Source organism: Dicentrarchus labrax, unplaced genomic scaffold, assembly GCF_905237075.1.
Source record: "Dicentrarchus labrax unplaced genomic scaffold, dlabrax2021, whole genome shotgun sequence".
Classification (NCBI taxonomy): domain Eukaryota; kingdom Metazoa; phylum Chordata; class Actinopteri; family Moronidae; genus Dicentrarchus; species Dicentrarchus labrax.
The window spans coordinates 26730195-26753847 of NW_026136714.1; the positions used below are offsets into that span (position 1 = coordinate 26730195).

Here is a 23653-nt window from a genome sequence, read left to right on the forward strand (position 1 = left end):
TTCTCTCAACCATATATTCAGTTTAGCCATCTGTTTACAGATTTCTTCCGACCACTCAAAGTGCTTTCACAGTACCAACAGCATAGAGACGGCAAGAGCTGTATGTCCACCACAATGGTCCAGACAGAAATATATTGTTTTTTCTCACTTTAACAGTGAATATATCCAATTAAAATTGCACTAAAATAAGTTCCAAATAAAGGTATTCATAAAACACATTATCTTACCTGTACTGCGGTCTGTTTTCATTGGCATAGGGGATGAAGTTGCCCCTAGGTTGGGTATAGTTATGATACTGAGAAGGGGACAAGATCAGGGGTGGCAAATCTCCTGTAAAACAAGACAAATGTAATGTTAATCCACAAGTTGGAGATACTTTTATTTATTTTAAAAATAGCATTTACTGACAATGCAGATCACTTCTTTTTACTGAACAAGAGCACCAACTGCAAGAAATCAACAGTTTTGTCAACATTAAGCAAGAGCCCTGTGGATCAGAAAGCCTTACCTATTTGATGACATTGTTTTATGTTATTTTAAATTGTTCCCAATTATTGATTAAATGCTTTCATTTATCAAAGCTGCAGAAATTAATATTTTTATATCAGCACTGGATCATGACAGCAATGACTTATATATGTAATGTGAAAGGTAGTGCCCTGTAGAAACTGCACAAACATGGCAATAGGGCCATTTTCCAGTGCAGTTCGTCTCTTTTGTGACATTTGCTAATCCTTAATAAATAACTTTATGTTGCTTCCCCTTCCCCTAGCGAGATGGGTTTTAACAGCACTAAACACCTCACCAATAGTATGGTGTGCATACCCACTTACTACCTGCCTGGTAGGACAGACAAACAGAGGTTATCTTTGTCCTGAGGAGCAGGATAGAAACCAACTCTTAACAATATATGTAAAAGCTCACCTATCTCAGGCACAGATAGGGCCACAGTCATGGCCACACAGACGAAGAAGGCGGGTAGGAGGATCTGAGAGAAGAGGCCCTTGGTGTTCCTTTTAGCACAGTGGAACCTCTTGACGATGAGGCCATGAAACTGACTCAGCTTTAACCACCAACCCTCCAACTTAAAGCTGCCCTGCCCCTCCAGGACCTCTGGCTCTGGGGACGAGGGGTTTTCTGCATCGCCTGGAGGAAGACGACACAAATGGATTAATAATGAAATGAATAGCAGTCACAATGCATGTCTGCCTGTGTGAATGATGACTTGCAGACTTGACAAAACACATTTTGTGGAGTACATCTTGATAATCATTATAGTTTTAGCTTTATATGTTCAATATGGAAGCATATTGCTGCCACAACAGAAAAATAAAAACATATCAGTATATATATATATATATATAAAAACTAATCACATTATTATAATAAACTTATATTGTTAGAAAATTATACTATTTATCTTATAATGTGAAACGTTTCATGTGATAACTCATTGTTATAATATATAATGTTTCACGTTATAAATGATAACTGATATTGTCATAACATGATGCAATAAGTTATGTTATGTTATAACAAGATAAATAGCATATTAATATATGCTAGTATATATATTAGTATAGTACTTTTAACAAGATAGTATATTTTTGTAACAATACAAGTTATCACATTATAACGTGAAACATTTTATGTTATAGCAAGATAAATGGTATATTGATATAGCCAGAAAGGATTCTTATAAAGTGATAAATTAACATAAAAACCTCTTATTGTAATGTGGAAAACATATTTTCCCATTGTAACATGATACTGATTTTCTTTTTCTGGAGTGGAAGCAATACGCTTCAGGAAGTCTTATTGAGAATGAAAACCTGAGTCCTGAGAAAAAATAATATATACAACCCTAGAATTACAGTCCTCACATACACAAACATACACAAACATACACAAACACATACAAACAAAATATTCACAAAACCGGAGAAAAAAAATGTCCTCCTAAAATTTGTTTTGCAGTAGGTAAGGTGCATAGCACTGGAAACCAGTCTTCCCCAGTTATTATTACTGTATGAGGAATAATAATTCTTGTTACTTAAGTACATGGCATCAAATGAAAACACAGGTATGCTAATACCTTCTAGATGTCTGTGATCTGACCTTTTCATATAACTTTTATATAACTGTCTTGAGTAATGAATAAAATGGCACTGTAGTAAAAGGTGTTCAGTGGCATAAGGGTAGTGGTAGCAAGATGAACATACAGTATATCTCTATATACTCCAGTGGAGTGTGGACTTTATTTTCAAGTTCTCCTTAATCACTTGTAATTGCCACTTAAGAACTTATATTTTCATAAGATTTGTTCTTGCATAAGACCCAATGTGAGCAGCAAAAGCAAAAACAATATACAGTGGGTACGGAAAGTATTTAGACCCCTTTAAAATTTTCACTCTTTGTTTCATTGCAGCCATTTGCTAAAATCAAAAAGTTCATTTTATTTCTCATTAATGTACACTCAGCACCCCATCTTGACAGAAAAAACAGAAATGTAGAAATTTTTGCAAATTTATTAAAAAGAAAACTGAAATATCACATGTTCTAAGTATTCAGACCCTTTGCTGTGACACTCATATTTAACTCCATGCTGTCCATTTCTTCTGATCCTCCTTGAGATGGTCCTGCTCCTTCATTGGAGTCTAGTGTGTTTATTAAACTGATTGGACTTGATTAGGAAAGGCACACACCTGTCTATATAAGACCTTACAGCTCACAGTGCATATCGAGCAAATGAGAATCATGAGGTCGAAGGAACTGCCCAGGAGCTCGAGACGAATTGTGGCAAGGCACAGATCTGGCCAAGGTTACAAAGAATTTCTGCGCACTCAAGGTTCCTAAGAGCACGTGGCCTCCATAATCCTTAAATGGAAGAAGTTTGGGATGACCAGAACTCTTCCTAGACCTGGCCGTCCGCCAAACTGGCAATCGTGGGAGAAGAGCCTTGGTGAGAGAGGTAGAAGAACCCAAAGATCACTGTGGCTGAGCTCCAGAGATGCAGTAGGGAGATGGGTGAAAGTTCCACAAGTCGCTATCACTGCAGCCCTGCACCAGTTGGGGCTTTATGGCAGAGTGGCCCGACGGAAGCCTCTCCTCAATGCAAGACATAGGAAAGCCCGCATAGAGCTTGCCAAAAACACATGAAGGACTCCCAGACTATGAGAAATAAGATTCTCTGGTCTGATGAGACCAAGATTGAACTTTTGGCGTTAATTCTAAGCGGTATGTGTGGGAAACCAGGCACTGCTCATCACCTGCCCAATACAATCCCAACAGTGAAACATGGTGGTGGCGCATCAGGCTATGGGGATGTTTTTCGTGCAGGGACAGGACGACTGGTTGCAATTGAAGGAAAGATGAATGCAGCCAAGTACAGAGATATCCTGGAGGAAAACCTCTTCCAGAGTGCTCAGGACCTCAGACTGGGCCGAAGGTTCACCTTCCAACAAGACAATAACCCTAAGCACACAGCTAAAATAACAAAGGAGTGGCTTTGGAACAACTCTGTGACCATTCTTGACTGGCCCAGCCGGCCCGGACCTAAACCCAATTGAGCATCTCTGGAGAGATCTGAAAATGGCTGTCCACCAACGTTCCCATCCAACCTGACAGAACTGGAGAGGATCTGCAAGGAAGAATGGCAGAGGATCCCCAAATCCAGGTGTGAAAACTTGTTGCATCATTCCCAGAAGACTCATGGCTGTAGTAGCTCAAAGGGTGCTTCTACTCAATACTGAGCAAAGGGTCTGAATACTTATGACCATGTGATATTTCAGTTTTTCTTTTTTAATAAATTTGCAAAAATTTCTACATTTCTGTTTTTTTCTGTCAAGATGGGGTGCTGAGTGTACATTAATGAGAAATAAAATGAACTTTTTTGATTTTAGCAAATGGCTGCAATGAAACAAAGAGTGAAAAATTTAAAGGGGTCTGAATACTTTCCGTACCCACTGTATATAGTATGCTGTCCCACCCAGCATCTCCTGGCTGCAGCTGTCACTGACTGGGATGACACACCTGCCATCTTAATGTCTTACCCCTTAGGCTGGCAGAGTCAGACTCTTGGCCGTTGTCAAAGAGTGGACAGTAATCTCCATAGAAGTCTGCGTACAGTCCCCCTTCATCCCCCCTCACTGAGCCGATGGACGAGGAGGATTTCAGGGAGGACTGGCTCTGGCTCAGCTTGGAGCACATCACCAGATTACTCAGCTCCACCTCTGGCTTCTCGCTCTTTACTGAGGGTCCAGTCTCACCCTGTGATGCCCCCAGGTCTGCTGAACCCACTGAGGACTTCCCCACAGAGCTGCCCCCCGGAGAACCCTTCATGTCTGCCAGGCCCAGAGAGAGAGAAGATTATTATCTCAGCTTGCAGCAAAAGAATGAACTCAGTCAGAACTTTTCCTCAGACAGTGCACATTTTGCAGAGATCTATTTTTGTTGAGAAAGTCATAACTTATTTATGAAAGCTAAAAACTTTGTGGAGGTGGAGCTATCTGGAGACAGAGGGGGAGGAACATGGTCTCACCAGCGTCACTGTTTTCCAGAGACTGGTCCTCTTCAGACACTTTGAGGAACACCTCCTCCAGGGTGGTGTCCATTACCCCGAAGCTGGTCAAGGCCAGGCTGTCCAAGCTCTGCTCTAAAGCCTGGAGGCACACAACAGAAGAGAATGACTGTACATGCCACCAATAACAAATTTAACAAATCTCTATCCTGCAGTTGTGGAGGATGCAGGGTTTCAATCTATGATTAGTAATGTGGCCATTTTTCAATAAAATTACAAAGCTGTAGTTTTTGTGAGCACTAATTAGAAAACCTATTCTTTGTGTGTGTGAAGTGCGTTCCTTTTGTTATTAGCCAGAACCGTGATATGAACCGAACCATTAATTTGTAAACAACAAGCTCACCTGCTGTGCAATTTGTCACAATCTTCTGCATTATCAAAATAATGGTGGATCAAACACATCCAACTTTGTAGTGTTTTATTTGTGTGTCACACTTAAATAAACGTAATCATCCACATTCCGCTGCCACTAAGAGCTGGCTGACATTAAAACTGTTCTGCGTGTAGCTCTGATAGGGGGCCATACACTGCACTTCGCGGCAAAATTCAAAAATATGTTGAAATGTTAATATTATTCATACCCCTTTTGTTTTATTGCAATGTACAAACCCTGTCAAACTGTTCTGTTCTGCACATCATCTTAGATGCCCTGAGGCATCTCTTGTGTGCCATTTTTTGTTATTATTGTTTTTTGGGCCATGAACTTGTGGTGTTGAATGAAATGGATTTCTTTCAGCTGATGGAAAAATTGCTTGTGTTCCCTCTTGAACGCTTTTAGGAGGATTTGTTTTTTTAAGGGTTGACTACAAATGACAGCCTGTTTTAAAGCAACCTTAAAATGACAAAGATGTAAATGAAATAATGTCTTCAAGGTAAATCTTCAACATGTCTGACCGATAATTATAAATATTATTATTCATATCAATATTACTCAGTTTGAAAGATGCTATATACATATGCATTTTTCCACTGTATATACAGTAACAAATGACCATTAACAAGATCTAGTTTTTGCATCCGCTGTGTACCTGGAACAGCCTCTCGAAGCAGCCCTTCTTGACGGCCTCAGAGGGCAGGACATAAGACAGCTCAGTGTTGGAGTCGGACACCAGCAGGCAGGATGCCACAAACTGCCGGATAAACTGGGTGACCCGAGACTCTGAGCAAGGCGACAGAGAGGAGGAGGGAGACAGAGACGAGGGAGGCTGCAGCTGGCTGCCCTGGCCTGCAGGGTGAGAGGAAGACACACAACATGAAGGATGGATGGAGGAGACAGGAAAGGAAAATAAAACACAGTGCTGTCAGTATAAAGCCACAGGCAGTTAGGATGAACTGAGAAGAGATTGGAGGGAATTCATCAACAGGTGACCATCATCACATAAAGCTGATAAAGCTGTTGATGATGTGCAGTCGGACAGCCTTACAGGTGGACAAACTGAAAACAAGAGCCATTTAGAACTCATGCACATGTACACACACCTCTGCCTTCGCTCTGCTTTTTGACCAGTGTTAGTTTGTATCCGTCACCATAGGTGCTCTTCAGAAAGAGTGGCGAGCCACAGCACTTGAGTTTCCCATGTGAGATGATGGCGATGCGATCTCCCAGAAGGTCTGCTTCATCCATATGGTGGGTGGACAGCAGAATGGTACGGCCTGGGGCAGACATATAAAACACACATACGGCAGTTGGTATGCACTGCAATCATCAAACAAAAATCGAAAAGAGACAGGAAGTCCAACTGCAACAATGTGAAAACTGAATATAGAAGCTCTCAGCATTTTTTGCTTTTTCACGTCTTGCACAAGTCAGAACAGACACTGGACAGCTCGATGTGGACTACAATTACCATAACTATATCCATGACACTTCTTGCAGTCTTAAACATATGAGTTTGCAAGTAAGTACGTACGTCTGACCCCAGGCAGCCTCGTCCTCTACAATGAAGAAAAGTAAGCAGGAGAAAGTTGACAGAAGTTCTAACTTAGGCTTGCTCAACTGCTATTGGAGCACAGAGCAAAAAGAGGCGGGACTACAGAAGGGTCAGTTCCTTGATGTGGAAAAGATCCTGCATTACTGAGGGACAGGCTTTAATACAGCAGATACCCGAGGTGAAGGCAGCTTTGCTGAAGCATGAACAGATAGCAACAGGGAAATATATCTAAAAGACTGGCATGACTTTCTTTTCTTCAATACAGCCCTGGAATGCAATGACAACTATTGTGTTGGAGCAGAATGCAAAGATCTCATCTGATACTGAGCATTCGCTCACCCTGTTTGTACTTGAGGATGAGGTCCCAGATAGCCCTGCGAGCATAGGGGTCCACGCCCGCTGTGGGTTCGTCTAGGATGACAGCCCTGGAGCCGCCAACGAAGGCGATGGCCACTGACAGCTTCCTCTTCATCCCGCCAGACAAAGTCTGCACCAAGCTGTGACGCTTGTTGGATAACTCCAGGTCAACGATCATCCTGGACAAGCGCACACACACACACACACATACACACACACACCACACACAGACACACACACACACACACACACACACACACACACACACACACACACACACACACACACACACACACACACACACACACACACAGCAAAGCAAGTTGTTATTTGCCATAGAGCTGATACCCATATCAGTGTCTATAACTACAATATTGTGTAACTATTTTTCTGCACTGTAAAAGTTAACACAATTCAGTATAATGTACATTTCCATCAGTGCAACAACAGGGTCATATACCCACCACTCTGCTGCTGCTGTTTAACAGACACATTCTCATTCTCTAATTAATCCAAACTATGATTACTCTACTTTGCAGTTTTTTTCAGTTGCTGTTCAATATGTGGTTTGGCTGTCTAGCAGACTTTTACTAACTTGTCCATCTCCTTGCGTATGTCTTCCTCAGCCATGCCTTTGAGTCTGGAGTAGAACCACAGGTGCTCCTCCACACTCAGCTTGTCAAACAGGACGTTGTGCTGCGGACACATGCCCAGGTTCTGACGAATGCGCTCCATCTCCGTGCGGATGTCGTGACCATAAATGGTGGCAGAGCCAGATGTGGGCGGGAACAAGCCTGTCAGGATGGACCTGTGACAATTCAGTGTTGGTAGTGAGCAGAAGTAGCATTAGTGTCAGGCAAGTAAAGCAGGAATTTGTATGTTGCATGCCTCAATATGTTGGATCCTGTGCTGCTTGTTTGATGTTGTTAGCATAAAATGCTCTAACAGTAGATAACTTTATCCAAATATGTAACTGTAACCTAAAAACAGATGACAGATGCTCCAGTGTTTTTGTGCTTGAGCTGGTTGATTGAGCAAAGAAGTTGAACCTAGAGCAGATAGTGGAGGACATTCCAGTGCTCAAGGCTCCCAGAATGCTGTTCAAAAAGGCCAGTGCAACAAGTAACTCACTTATTGTCAGATTGTTGTAAGTCTCTCTCCAGAGGTTAATGACAGCAACCACAGGGGATGGGTATTGAGACCCTGTACCAATACTGCTCTACCATACTTGGTACTATTAACTATTAACGTCACATAAACAGCTGATGGGGAAAAACATTCATTCAAACATTAGTATGGGCTCACTTTACTACATTTAACTCTTTAATCAATTACATTTAACTTCTTATTTTTCAAAAAAGGAATAATAAAATAACTGTTGAATCTTTGCACATTATTTTAATTTTTTCACCAAGTTATGCCAACTAGTACCAATAAGAGTATTGTTAAGTATTGGTATTGATACGCAGTAAATCCTAACGATAACCATCCCAAACAACCACTGCATTGCCTTGTTCATTAAATACTGCTGTCATGTGCTGTCTTTTAAAAATGCTATGGAGTACATTGTTACATTTTACTTTAATCTAAGTACAACTTACTTGAATAAAATGTTTTATTTTTTTCATTTTGAGATCAGTAGAAACACAATACTGACCCACCATTACCTGTCATTTTTCATTTTCAAAGGAACAATGGGACCTGCATTGTTAAAACGCATACTATGCAGGATTTGTCCGTTGCTGTTTGTAAATACACCATATAAAGTTGGCCCCTCCTGCCAGGCTCGAGCAATGTTGTAGAGAAATACCTGGGATTTGACACCAAACTTTCTAGGGCTTTAAATATGACAAAATGCCAAAATTCCCTCAATCTACAGGGATTTTAATGTGAAAGCTAAATGGATTTAAACCATCTTGTGACACTAAATCCAGAGACATTTTTATATACCAGTATTTTAGTTGAACACTAATCTTTAGTGTTGACTCTTATCATCACACACAAGCAAACACACTACTCCACTACTCCCCCTCACATGGTTGTGGTCTTGCCAGCGCCGTTGTGTCCCAAGAAGGAGACCACCTGGTTTTCATGGAGGTTGAGGCTCAGTTTGTTGAGGGCCAGTTTGCTGCCGGTCTTGTACACCTTGGTAAGTTTGTCTATACACACCACCAATGGCAGGTGGCTCGGCTCCTCCTCTATGCCCCGCATCTCCTCTGGGGTTACAATGAGAGGGAGAAATAAATGATGTATGAAATATAATACTTAAATATAGAAATACATAGATATGAAGAAACTTCCACTTGTCTCAGTCATGCTTACACTAAGCAGACACAGTCAAAAGCTATTCAAAATATTCAGAATGATCAAAAACTTATAATGAAACAGAGCATAGATGTAGTGTCACTCCCCTAAGATCCTCAGTCACCATGTATTTATATATGACTTTTTATATTGATAGCTACAGTATGAGGTTCTATGGTAAATTCTTAAAGATGCCTTCAGTGGCAACTCTCCATAAAAATAGTTCTGGTTTTATTTGTCCAGTATTTGAGATTTCTGCCTCTACCCTAAATTTGGTTTGTCATGCTCAAAAATCGCATCCCTGTCTCGTTCACAGACCTCACTGTGAATTGTTTTCATTGGATCTACTTTCTACTGAAGATAAGATAAGAATATAAATTATTTTGATAGACACACAAGCATTGTGTGGATTATCCAGAGTAACAGGGACACTGTTGAATTTTTAATAAATGTAACTCTTCAATGCTGTAAGCACAACGCAAAGAAAATCCTATTCAGACTTTAGCTAGCTTTTTTGTCTTGTTTCCTGTCTTTGTGCTAAGCTAAGTTAGTTCATACTGACTGAACAGACATTTATTCATATATTATATATTCTCTGAGAGAAAGTAAATAAACGCATTTCGGAAAATGTTTGGTTAGTCATTACTATGGGTTTGACATAGACAAATGTTAACTAGGAGAATTGAACACCTGCAGTTTGTTTCATTTATAGTCAGGAATTAAATGAGGAAATAAAGTCAGTAGAGAGGATGGTGTCAATCACATAAATACTTATGTATAAGGAAAATGACCGTGTCGACCGGCATAAGAAACAACTAGGCATCTATCTAACTAGGTCAGTCATTACTGTATAAGAGGAAAACTAATGGACCAATGTGTGCTAGTTAATAGATCACTGTGGGTTAAAGTTTGACTTGAAGGGGATCTATAGAATATGAGGTGTCTTCTTCAGCCCCAAATCATCGTTTGTCCGTACCAGTTCTCCGTTGGTCCATGGCACAAGCCTGATCTTCCTCCATCACACTGAGCCTGGCAGCCCCACCACCACACCACGGCCAATCCCAGGTCTCAACTCGCCCACTGCCTGACCAATAGGATCTCTGCAGGGGGAAGTACCATGGGCGGGGCAGTCCATACATTCCTATAAGAAAGGGAAAACACATAAACTACAGAATGAGAGAAAGACCATCAGTTTATCATATGTGCTGCCTGAGCAGGCACAGCATTCTGCTTCAGACTTCAGAAAGAGTGAAAGAGCGCTTTGAGCAGATATCCAGGGAACAACTCGGCTGATGCTAGCAAAGTGAACATGAGAGCTGAATCCCAAACAAACAGGAAACCGACACTGTTGCCACAAAGGAACGGATAAGCAGCTTTTAATCTTGTCTTTCTTTTTTCTATTCATTTTTGGAGCCAGCAAGGGTTCCTAAGATGTTTTAATAAAATTGAGTTACTGCACTTAAGCACATTAACTCATGCACACATCCCTGAATTGAATTTATAGACACACAGATTCTCAGTTCCACATTTATGTCAACCTTACACTTGACCTTACCACTCCAGATAATCACCTACCAACACTTGTTTTATATCAATCTATTTGTTTTCTTAAGGTCCGTATCCACAGGACTGTTTTTGGACATGAGGGGTTCCCAGCATTGGACTCTTGTAGTCATATTGACCAACAAAAGGCTACACCCTGACAGAAAGAATGCCTTCTGATCCTGGATTTCAAACTGTACCAACATGGCTGCTCATTTAGAAACCTGTGTTTCTGAAAATATTTTAAGCAAGAAATTTGCCATCCAGCTGAGGAATATGTCTATCCGTTTAGATAGACTACGGTTAGTTCAAACATTTTTTGTGAGTTTCCAGAGGCAGCAAATCACGCAATCCATTTATCCAATCCCAAATTTATCCAAATGGATTTTATGGATGGGTTGAGCTATCTTCCTGGTTCATGAAGTAAGTAAAGTTATTATTAACTTATAACTTATTATTTATTCACCCATCTACTGTATATGATTTTTTGTGTTTAACTTTTGGTCTTGTGAGTACCAATCAAGGGAACCCCAACTTTGTCCCGTATGATAAACAAATCTAACCTTTTAACTTCGTAACTACTCTAATCTATCTGAAAATATGTGTTAAAAATGAAGAACATGGAGGTGGGGTTTCATACCTGGATGTACAGCCTCTATGTACCAGGTGAGCACACCATACACACCGGCATCGATGATGAGCATCATCATGGACAGACCCAGGTTAAAGTCGTCGCCCTCTACCGGTGACTGGCTAATGGTCCGCCACTGGATGCCAACACCTGCTACCTCATACAGTGCAAAATACTTGGAGCCGAGGCCAAAGGCTGTGGTGGACATCAGAGACTGGAGGAGACAGGTGAAGAGGAGGTTAGAGGCCAAATGTAGTTAGATTCAAGTGAAAAGGTGGGAAAAAAGAGAGAAAAGGCCTTACTGCAATACACTTCTCAAAGGCAGTGATCTTGTCGTGGGCCACCTCCTCCCTAATGGCCACATACATGTAGGGCACGTAGCTGAGGAAGTAGATGATTCCACCGCAGGCTGAAGCCAGCTTGGCCTTGGAGTAGATTACTGACACCAAAAAACTGGGGGAAAAAGGAAGTTCCATAACTTATCATTTTAGTTCCATAAGTTCCATAACTTATCATTTTAGTTCCATAAGTTCCATAACTTATCATTTTAGTTCCATAAGTTCCATAACTTATCATTTTAACTGATCATTTAGTAGTTCATTAAATCTCAGATATTCTTATGGTCAAAGTTAACAAACCTAATTACAGATTGTACATAGAGAAGTGGACCCACTGGTCTGTGGACTACCATTTTGAAGCATCGATTTTGACATTATTAGGGTTGCCCTCTGGTTTTTTTGGAGCCAGAAGTGACCATATTTGGACAAAAGGGTGGAGCTTATGGATGTAGCTGGCGAGGAGTGGGGAGTGAATCTAAAGGACACAGTGGTGTGGCAACTGTAGAAGCACCCTGAGGGGTAGCCCTGGTTGGGAAACACTGATGTAGATGCTGTGTAAGTCCATGTATACATATACGAAGCAGGTTAGACATTTCTCCCCTACCCCAGACTTGATTTGAGAAGGATGGCTGTTATTATCTTATCTATATTGGTGATGCAAGATGCTGCTTTGCAACTTCCTGGTTTTGTGTATGTGTGTGTTCAGATAATGAAGACTGTGGTGAGAGCACAGTATTTTATATATTTTTTTAATTCTACAGAGATTATACGTATAGATGCATTTTGAGAAGTGAGGGATTTGTGGGTAGTTCAAGGAACTGGGAGATCATCTCACCAGAACATGATGGTGGCCACAGCGTAGATGGTTAGGAAGAGCCAGATGATGAAGGGGTCGCTGTGGAGCAATACCCGGCCGTACTTCAAGATGGCTGTCAGAGCGGTGACAGAGATAGACAGCTGGACGAAGCCGGTGATGAACCAAGCCACCCAGTGGACGGCGTTGTTCAGACCCATCATCTTCATCACCTGAGGAAGTGGCATGATAGTTACATGTCAGAACTTGTAACTACTTTGTCTGACATTTTTACACAGACTTAAAATAATGCAACTTTAAAGGTACTCCAGCCATTTAGTGCTGCACTTTGGAGGACTCGTGAAAAACATATATATATAAAATAATCTGTGCAGCAGAAGCAGAGATATCCTGACTTTTTACCTCCAGTATAAGTCAGTGTCTTCAGTATGTCTTTCACTGGATCCTACACTTCCAATAAGGCAACTTGATAATGACAGACCCTCTCGATTAGATCATCCACACTGAGTCTACCATATTAAATTCTCCACTCTGTAACACAATCTTTCTAGCATAAATTTGCGGCTTTCAGGCCAAAGCCAATAAAAGAAAAAATACAATATAATATTATAATATATAATATTATATTGTATTTTTTCTGGCTTTGGAATGTTATCTCCACAGCCAAAAACATGAAAAAACCTATGTTCCCAGGCTGAGTATTGAGCATTGTGCCTGCAGGGGGCATGAGAACTCTATCACCGGCTGCGACTGAAAAGCTTGTGGTAACAGGTTGTATGCGATAGGAGGAGGTGCAGGAGTGCTAGCATGAGGTAAGACAACATCCAGAAACAGAGAAAAAGTGGTAGTGTTGAACAGGTGTGGGATTTTGAAAGATCAGTAGTCATTTAATGGATTAGGTATGCTGGATAATACTGTGATATTTGATATTGTACATTTGACTGTTTTCATGGTAATTGTTTCTCATTGTTTTTATACCAAAAATACTTTCCCCAACAATTTCTTTCCTCACAGGGTTGAAACACCACTCAAACAGTATTCCATGTTTAATTACATACTGGATCTCTAAGCTATACTCATTACATTCTTAATTCTGCTCATACATTTTATGTGCTGCAACTACTTCTCCTACCAATAAATATTTATGCATGCTGTTGGTGTTATTCTATATTTTTCTTGTTATCAACAAATCCCATGAAGAGGCCAAAACCAACAATGTGTTAGTCCACCTCTCAACTTCCCCACCATTCCAGTCCACTGGTTCCTAAATAAATCATAAATCTTTGAAAACACCCCAAAATATACAGTTTCATTTTTCAAAAAGGGTTAGTAATTTCTGTAAACAGCTGCTCACTGTAGTTTATAGCAAACATAACTCAAACAGGAGGAAATAGTACATTTGTTGGGGGACTATTCAACTGCAGATTAATGTAATGTATTTAGGGAGCAGGAAGGTGTATGTGGGACAGTCAAAATAGACTCAGTGTTGGTTTGTTTTCTGAACATGGGACTTGTTGGCATTGAGAAAATATTGAATATCACCAGACTTATCCTTTTAAAATAACAATAATAATAATAGTAATACACAACAGCAACATTCTAGCTGTGGTCTGACACCCCAGACTGGTGACAGACGTACAATCATACAGTCTAACCTCTTTGAGCCGGTGCTCCTTCTCAGCCACAATGTGCTGAATCATCATGGCTACTGAGTAAACCCAGGAGATCACCATGCACAGAGGCATCATATGCTCAATCACAAACAGAAAACTGAAAAAAACAACAACAACAGGGCATCAGGTAAAGACTAAATAGACATATTTTTAGACCACACTGCATTTCAATTGCATGGGATCTTCAGAAACAGGTATGAAATATATTCATCAAATATGAAGAATGCAGTTTATATAAACTGTTTCATATAATGTTTCCACATAAAATATTTTTATGACACACCCATCTCTGCCTGATAGTTAAAGGTCACTGCCCTGCTCAACATTATTACATAAACAGAAACACTAGAAAGAGAACATAACATCTCTTACTCGTCTCTGGTGTAACATGGGTAGGGGAACATCTGAACGTAGTTACCAGGCTCCACCACGTCATGGCCCACAAATATGTTGATAATGGCTCTCTCTATCATATCTAGAGGAGAGAGAGAGAGAGAGAGAGAGAGAGAGAGAGAGTCAGAGAGAGTTATGATAAATGTGCATTGCATTGACAATTCTGGTCTTATATTCGTCTTGTTTTTGTGAACAGTCCCTATTGACACTCTGAATTTTCAATTTCCTTCCCTTACTATTGGTTTTTAGTCAGTTGGGTATTTTTTAATATCGTACCCTCTTTTCAGAATTACCATTTCAATATTTATTTAAAGCTGCTCTAATCAATATTTTTATTGTAATTTGAAAGCTGTTGCACTTAATCAAGGCTAGATCAATACCCTAAATGCATGATTTGTCACCACTTGTGAATTCAAAAAGGTAATTATTAGTAGTTATTGTTTTGTTTGTGTTAAAAAATATAGTCTCAGTTTGTCTTTTCATGTTGCTGTAATGGTGTGAAGTTAAGGGTAGGCTCCTCTCTGTCTAAAGTGTGTTCTACCCTTTAAAATGAGCAGCAGCAAATATTTGGCATGGGAGTTGTAGTAGGAAGTATTGTTTATCAGCTTATTGATACGTTTTTTGTTGACTCTCTACACATTGTAGAAAAAGAGTAGAGTTATAGTAGTTTAAGTTTCTTTGTAAAATGAAGCCACGCTTTGGACCATTTCTTCCTCTCCACCATGATCACTGTTTGTTGTGTTCAACTGTCACAAAAACATGCTGGTATGGGGTCCAGGAACAAATTCTTCTCCAGGGAATTATTATTTACTTTACTTATTTATTTACAACAGGGCTCGGATAAGGAATGGTTTTGGTTCTCTGTTTCTCTCCATGTGCCACTTCAGATGTTACAAATGTAAGTGTCTATTATGTAAGTATGTTGTATTCACTATGTATTTACTATGTAGATTGAAGGGGGCATACATCCTATACAGACATATAATTGTTTTCTTTTTCTGCTCTAGGAGAGTGTATCCCTTGTTCAGATGGGTGGGGTGGGTGGATAGGTTGTTTGCTGTAAATGGAGGGTACAGGGAGGAAATATTAGTACATGCTCACTGTATTCTTTGCTCGTCAACATTCCAAAATAAAAAAATGCTGGCATGGATAAAAGGAATTGATAAGCTTGGAGGCATAGGATTCTAGTTGGGCATGGTGTGTGATGCCTTGATTAAGATGAGCATGTGAGCATTACAATGACAAATTTACAGAGAATTATCCCCAACTCTTCCCAGTCTGATGAAACTTTTGTCATTTAGGTGATGCAACCTTGTCAGTCAACCGCTCATGGCTAAAATTAGCTGTTCATTTCTTGGCCGACTGTGTACCAACTTAGACTGTGTCCTGTCAGTTTGGATCGTGGATCAACTTTCTGTGTCAGATGAGCAGCCTCTCTGCTCCCCATTTCCTGAATAAAAGATGACTTGCAGTGAGAAAGTGCTTCTGCTGCAGCTTGCATTGACATCCTCACAGGTGCACACACTTCCCAGTGCACAGTGGTAAGCACTTTACCAGAATAAATCCCTTTCTTAGTATAACAAACTAAACAATGCATTTGACACCACAGTCTGGCTCCCTTGTGGATGTGTGTCTGGGTCTTGATTTATAGCACAGGCTGTTGCCACCTGCAGACTGCACTAAAACAAAGAGTCCACTGTAAGAAAGAACAGTAGGAGTGCAACCAAGTATGAACCAATCGTGACGTCACCCATTGGTTTGAAGAGTACCGTTATAAAAGAGTTTGTTGTGTTGCTATTTTTGTTTTGTTTTTAACTCGTATGTAGCAGGAAACAATGGTGGCTTCCCTGGTAGCACATGTTCTCGCATTACATATAAACAGTACACTAAAATATATTTCTGAAAAGACTGAGGCGAGATATAGGGTAGCCATGCCCAAAACCATACCCTGCTTTATCATCTATTTTACTCTAAATGTGACCATCATTTACTACAAGAATATCATGCTGTATGGAAGAAGACTGAAACTAAAGATTGAGACCATAACCTCATTAGGAAACTGTTTAAGCTCACAAATCAAGTCATTTTGCCATTACATCAAACGCAACCGTGGTTCTTTTTGCAACCGATCAGGCTGGCCATCAGAAAGAATGCAGGTTTAAGGTACATTCAATCCAATCCAATCCACTTTATTTATATAGCACGATTTTAACAAACACAAGGTTTCCAAAGTGCTGCACAAAAAGATTCAATGTTCAATCATTGGCCTCAGACCCTGAAGCTCAAATATAACTAAATTAATTATAAATGATGTATCAAATACATATTAAAGCCTGTATCATAGATTTATATTCAGATCACCTACCTTGGATCCAAACAAAACCATAGAGGAAGTAGAATTTCCCCCCGGTGTTGGGCCCAGGACGCCAGTAGGCCCTTCTGATTTCATTGGTCTTCTCTGTAAAGCTGGAGTTTTGCCTAATTTTGTACAGAACGTGGGGTGGCAGGGAGCCATCTTTGTTAGTCTGGAAAATCACACCTGAAAAAGAAAAAGATCATATATGAGGTCAGTAGTGTTCTGGTGGCTCAAGCAGCATAGCAGCATCCTACTGTAGGTTCAAGACGAAAAGTTTAATAAAACCAAAAAACGAATTAAAAAAGGTGAAATATGTCCGCTTCTTAAGCTTCACAGGGTTTGCGTAAGAACAGAACCAGCACTTTCTCTACAACCATGTTTATGACTGAGCAGCTCGTGGTCATGGGACTGAGGTAACACGATCACAACTTGACACAGAGGGACGACTCACTGGCAAACACGGACACGTTGTCCTGGTAGGCCTGGTTCAAGGTGTAGTTGACGATGCTGTCCTCGTCAGGAAAGCCCTTGAAGACATCCACACTGACCTGGAAGCATGGGGCAGAGACACGAATAATGTTCCACAGCAGAAAGGCATTCATGGAAGAAACTATGATTTCCTGAACCCTTGTCGTCATGGTGTCAAGCAGAAACTCCAGGAAGTCACTGCACCCAGCTTCCCACCCATCTAAACATCTCATTTATGAAGACTAAGAATTTATTAATATTCATATAGCAGTTGAGCTAATCTCTTGTGGCATTGTCTAGAAAGTGCTTGGCTAGTTTCTAATGCCCAGAGTCATCACTTTAATACTCCTTTATGGGCTGAATTGGTCTTGGGCATTCAACTGATTACTTTTAATTATTTTCGATTTCTCTGCTTTCTTACTCGTTTCATGAGCTCTCAGCAGCAGCAGGTGGTGTTCAGGTGTTAAAGCTGACTCTGGCATGTGAGGACATTTTCTGAAATGGAATATAATATTTATAGGTATGTTTTCATTAGTGCATCATATCACGTGGATATAGGAATCAGAATGTTTTTGTCACGAGCCGTTAATATCTACTATGCCATGTTGAGTTGTTTTCTATAGTAGCCCAGAGTGGACAAACCAAACACTGGCTGTAAATAGGGCTGTTCGCATTTTCTTGAGTTTCATGGCCACCGTAGTTTCGTAGTTTAGTTAAATACAGACATGAGTGGTGTTCAGTTACTTGCAATCTGCAACTTCACTGCTAGATGCCACTAAATCCTACACACTGGACCTTTCAGTCATGGGTAATATTACACAGATGGCTGATTCTCAAACTATAGAACATGTACCACTAGTGGTATGCAAGCCTTATATTTGAGGTGGTACACAATGTGAAAAGTTTGAGAAACATTGGCATAGACATGATGAAAAGTGGCACTAAAAAATCCTGTTACTGCATAATGTCCATAGTCATGCTTAACAATCAGTGTGTGGGGTGGGTGGGCGATCAGTAGATTTACAGCTCTTGGGAAGAAACTGTCCTTCAGTCTGCTGTTGTGTGACTGCAAGGTCTACTATCTCCCACCAGATGGCGGGGGGTCAAACAGGTGGTAGCTGGGGTGTGTTGGTATCGGTAAAGAGCTGCCTCACACAATTTCTAATCCTACTTTTGTTGCAACCTTGGTTCTACACTATACTGACCTTAGACATGAAGCGGGTCCAGCCGCAGGCAGCGTTGTCGATGGTGTCCAGTTGCTCCAGCAGGGTAGATGTGTTGGGAAGACTGTAGTTTCCCTCCATCAGACCCTGCATCAGCTCACTGTCTGTGCCATTCAACAACTCCGGGTGCTGCTGAAGCTCTGAGGACAGCTGGAGAGAGACGAGAAAGAGGATGAATGGAGCCCAACGTGTGCACCATTACAAGATGATTTCTTCACATCCTATAGGTATCATTAACAATGTCAAAAGATGACTTGAGTGTGTGAGTCTACCTGCTGTAACCACACCAGGTGGTTGTGCAGCCGGCCCTCCTCCAGGAAAGTCCTGAGCTGGGCGGAGATATTGAGCCACACACGGGTGTAGTGTGTCACGTTCCCGACGAACGCAAAGGTCTCATTTGCCTGAGTGCAAAAAGTGAACAAAGTTAACAACTGAATATAGCCATTTGTCCACACGGTTTTCACTTCTTTCTTCGTCCCTCCATCTCTCACCCTCCCACACTCACTGCTCTCTCCACAGTCTTCAGCCCACTCACTCAGATAAGAGATCTAAATAGCTACTGCCAACAGTCAGTCTGTGCTAACCCACAGATAATCAGTGGACGTTTGTGCTAATGTTGAGGCATAAAGAGGCCAGCTGCATTACATTCTACAGAGCCAGGTTAACCAGGTGGCTTCATGTGAGTCCAACATGTTAGACAGTGCATGGTTGATGTTTTTTGCATAGAATACATATGATGAAAACATTTCCACAGTTTGCTCCATGGTCTCACACAAATCATGCAGGTAGTCTCTGAATGCAGCATCCGTCAGTGTAAATGAAACCGCACACGCAGCGTTATCAAGAGTAAACTATTAATATCAGGGAATAATAAAAGAACAGAACTAACCTTAAAAGGACACAGCTGACGTTATTTTATGTTTTTCTTGCTGAAATCCCATAAAAAGACCAAAACCAACAACTTCCCTAACTGACTTCCCTACGCTGTCCCTACCTGTCTGACGCCACTGGTTAAAACTGATGACGTAAATCTTTAAAAACAGCTGAATAATACGGTTTCATCATTTTAAAAAAAAGCTGAGCTCAGTTTCCTAAAATAACTGGTCACTAGTTCTTAGCAGATGTTACTAAAACAGGAGGAAGCATTTGTCGCAAGGAGCATTTGTTGGGGACTATTTTCAGCAGCGGATGAACCCACATTTGGTGCTATAGTGAGAATTTCTGGCACCAGTTATATTTCTGGTGTACGGATTGAGACAGAATAAACTAGTGTGTGTGTTCATGGTAATGAAGGAGCATGTCAGCCAGTGCAACAGTGTGGCTCACTGATGTGTTTTTAATAGTTTTTGGACAAATATGGAGCTCTATGGAACTGAGGAAGACGGCTTTGATAGACACACAATAGTCGTTACAGGGATTAATTCATTGTGGGTCTGCACATATTATTTGTTGATCACAGCAAGATTCACCCATTAGTCTTTATGAAATGTTTGCTTTTAGTAGCTTGGTGACAAAGGGACTATAGTTGCAGGGCTAGTTGCTGAACTATACTGTAGGTGGCGAGCTAACTGATGACATCAGTACACAGCTTTGTGCTGGGATGTTCATTTCCTGCTGGCATTTTGTTCTCAGTTAGCATAGCTTGATTGCTAACATGTTGTTTCTACGATTGTACCCTTTTAAATGCTGGTGTGACCAGGCCTTTGTCCTTTTAAGCTGCATTAAAGCTGCTTTATTTCCTTCATTGTTGACTTTGGAAATAAAATCTTCTTAAAATATGGTCCAGTTACTACTTTTTACCCTAACTGTCAACCTCATAATGAAAATGAATTTGCATAATTAATTGTTGTGGAAGAATTCAACAATTAATGGGACTTGAGATAGTGTTTTGGTTTTTATAAAATTATTTTGTATGAAATGACGATGCATAATGTGGAAACAGTTTGCTCATAGCGATGAACAACAGTTTGATCTGTTTTTACAGGTGTTGCCTTTTTGGCTCAGGAGTTCTGATAACTGCAGATTACAATACCTGCCCAGCACCAAATGGCAGAGAAAGGTAACAGTGAGCATAGTGAAAGAGCATGACTCCAAATGAATGCTAACATGTGAATAGGCAACTGTTTGTTAAACCTTTCAACATAACAACTTTATGAGGTGATAACATTTCAGTGCTGTGTTTAAAGCTTGTTTTCCTGCCTCCAGGTGGGCAATTCTTCAGCATGGAGCACAATGAAAGAGCTCAGTAAGAATAAACCTACACCAAAAACAGCGCTGTCTACTTGCCTTCTGAATCACTTTATCCACCTGGGAGCCAATGGGGGAGTAAAGGATCTTGGGATTTGTAGTCATTAAGTGAACCAGTAGGCCCAGATTCCTCTGTTCTTTGCTGGTGAATCCCAGAGAACTCATATTGCCTTGCTTCAAAGCCTCAGGCTCGATGATCCTGCAACAAGAGTCACGGGTTAAAGTTCACTAACTTTACTCCCAAGTCACATTAATTGGGAGTTAGATCTTCAGTTTCTGTCACTGGTTGTTATAAAAATTAAACCCCACAAATCAGGCCACAAGCGTACTGTGCTCATATCTCACTGCTCACAATATTGTTTCTACAGCTGAGAAGCAGCTGCACTTGATATCCAATGCAAATATGATACATACACAAAAGAAAGTGAGAACTACACACTGCAAGAAGGAATCTCAAGTAAACAAGCATTGTTTCTGGGAAATGAGTCTTAGTTTCTGTCTAAAAAGAAAAATAATCTTGTCAAACATATTTTGTATTAGAAAAGTAATCTGGTTTTAAGAAAATATATCTACCTTTGTCTTAATAAGATATTACAGCTAATATTGAGCTATTATTATTTTGAGAGTAAGACCAATTGCACAACTTCTCAGTTTAATGTACAGTAGTCCCAGTGTTGTAAATGAATGTTGAAGCAGCTGTTTAGTTTTTCATTGTCAACTCGCAGTACGTCATCTCCACTGGCTCCACTAAACTGTCAAGGTGACGACCATAATGCTAAACTTGAGGCTTCAAAATGGTACACAAACCAATGGGTGACATCACGATGCACACACGATGCACACTGGATCGCCAGCTCCGCCTCAACTCGTCAAAAAGAAATTCAGTTAAATTGTTTTTACATATGAACACGATGTGTTCTTGTAGACTGTTTTTGTATTGATATCAATACAACTTCAAACTGACCACAAACCACAGAACTATAACTATGAAAAAATCATTTTATAACTGAATTATGAGCAGGAAGCTCAGACTGTGTGGAACTCTGATGTTTTCACATCACAGATGACAAGGACAAGCAGTAAAACGTGAGGTAAAAGATGAGACCCATGTAGGATGATACTGACAGGCAGAAAAGAGTACTGTATGTTGAGTGTGTTGGATTTTCACTAGTACTGATATTCACTACTACATTTCTGGCATCGGGACATTCCTATGACAACAATGGAAATACAACCAAAGTTGTAACAAACAGGAACAATCCTTTATATTGTGCTTCAGTTCATTTTCTCCACAGCAACATGAGAAAAACGTTCTTCACACGGACATAGCTATCGTCTCGCCTCTCTTGTCTCACCCACCTGTTGTTCCCACACAGAATGGGCTGCAGTCCGGCCCACAGTTGCACAAAAGCTGAAAACTGAGAATGAGGGTTTTCTGCTTCCTCCTTCCCCTTCCCTCCTCCTGCTCCTCCGCCCCCCTCTGCTCCTTCCTCCACTTCCTCTCCGGGGATCTCGGTCGTGTTAGGGCCCCAGGTGGTGGCGTTAAGGGGCCAGGTCACGTTTGTGGGGGAGGCCGGAGTTCGACCAATACAGGCTCCTTTGGGCAGCAGGCGGGCCAGGCCAGAGAGCAGGTCCACGTCCTTGAGAAGCCTCTCTACATCGGCCAGGTCCTTCAGCAAGGCCCCGAGATGGGACTGAGAGAGAGGGACTAGGGAGTTGGGCTCCAGGTGAAGCTGGTGGGAGGAGAGGATGGAGGGAGAGAGCCAGTGAGCAAATATAAAGAAGTTAAATGTTACATCTCGTTTATCTAGGAGCCAAAGGTCTTTAGTTGCACAGTTGAGAGCTGGTATTGTTCCTCTGGCTGTTAAGCTTGGTCGATTCAAAACTATTCAGCAGGAAAACAGATTGTTTGAGCTGTGTGATTCGGGTGAAGTGGAAAGTGAGTCTTTTCTGTAATTATTTAAGACAGTTAATGTTCCATGAAATGGCTTGATTAAACTCTGAAATATTCCAGCATTCAGATGAGCAAAAATTGGAATTGCTGTTTAATTCTGAAGTGTTTAAAGGTCCAGTGTGTAACATTTAGGAGGATCTATTGTCAGAAATGGAATATAATATTTATAGGTATGTTTTCATTAGTGTATAATCACCTGAAAATAAGAATATTTATCATAAACAAAAATCCACATGCACTGCCAACAAGGGTCAGGTGCTGGTAGGTCGCACAATATGTACACTGTACTCTGGTACTGGCTTCTTTTCATTCATTCATATAATGTTCAATTCACTGTCTCCCCATACTTTTAAGATACATTTAAATTTGTTGTACAGGTTCTTAAAAAGTTACCTTTTTAATGACCAATCATAAATATAAATGTAACTTTTATTAGAACACAGTAGAACAACAGTAATTAACAGGATTAACACAATAGGTGTTTGACTCCATCAGTTTCAGATGTTAGGTTCATTTTTGTTGCATTTATTTATGCCAAGAAAACAGTCTCAAAAGAGAAAGTTACAGTTACATTAGCTGAGCTGGATTGGAGCCAGACACTGGCCCTCTCTCTCTCTAAAGCCTGGCCGAGGCCTTGTTGATTTTAAGGCGTGCTAGAAAACTATACACATATGAAAAAAAATATACACAGTAGGCCTATATCTCAGCATTTCGTTCATTTCTGTAAGGAGACCCTAATGAAATTTAGATAATTTAAATAGCATGTATGATTGAAAAAAAAATAAAAAATACACAATACAGACATAATTGTATAAACTCTTCCTAAAAATATCAGTAAAACTC

General features: G+C 40.5%; 1 protein-coding gene across 2 annotated transcripts in view; it reads right to left on the reverse strand.

Annotated features, from left to right (window-relative positions):
• Window positions 1–23653, reverse strand: part of abca2 (ATP-binding cassette, sub-family A (ABC1), member 2) — a 94432-nt gene that overhangs the window by 19991 nt on the left and 50788 nt on the right. For both annotated transcript variants that reach the window (XM_051422236.1, XM_051422235.1), the window contains exons 9-29: window positions 22216–22589; window positions 20896–21055; window positions 18882–19010; window positions 18592–18759; window positions 17370–17466; window positions 16928–17101; window positions 14542–14644; window positions 14152–14266; window positions 12518–12708; window positions 11647–11797; window positions 11354–11558; window positions 10148–10312; window positions 8903–9083; window positions 7463–7675; window positions 6850–7046; window positions 6059–6232; window positions 5608–5804; window positions 4541–4661; window positions 4053–4343; window positions 925–1146; window positions 228–330 (exon numbers count right to left, since the gene is read on the reverse strand). In XM_051422236.1, the coding sequence (XP_051278196.1) occupies window positions 228–330; window positions 925–1146; window positions 4053–4343; window positions 4541–4661; window positions 5608–5804; window positions 6059–6232; window positions 6850–7046; window positions 7463–7675; window positions 8903–9083; window positions 10148–10312; window positions 11354–11558; window positions 11647–11797; window positions 12518–12708; window positions 14152–14266; window positions 14542–14644; window positions 16928–17101; window positions 17370–17466; window positions 18592–18759; window positions 18882–19010; window positions 20896–21055; window positions 22216–22589 (3731 nt within the window). The remainder of the gene's footprint in view (window positions 1–227; window positions 331–924; window positions 1147–4052; window positions 4344–4540; window positions 4662–5607; window positions 5805–6058; window positions 6233–6849; window positions 7047–7462; window positions 7676–8902; window positions 9084–10147; window positions 10313–11353; window positions 11559–11646; window positions 11798–12517; window positions 12709–14151; window positions 14267–14541; window positions 14645–16927; window positions 17102–17369; window positions 17467–18591; window positions 18760–18881; window positions 19011–20895; window positions 21056–22215; window positions 22590–23653) is intronic.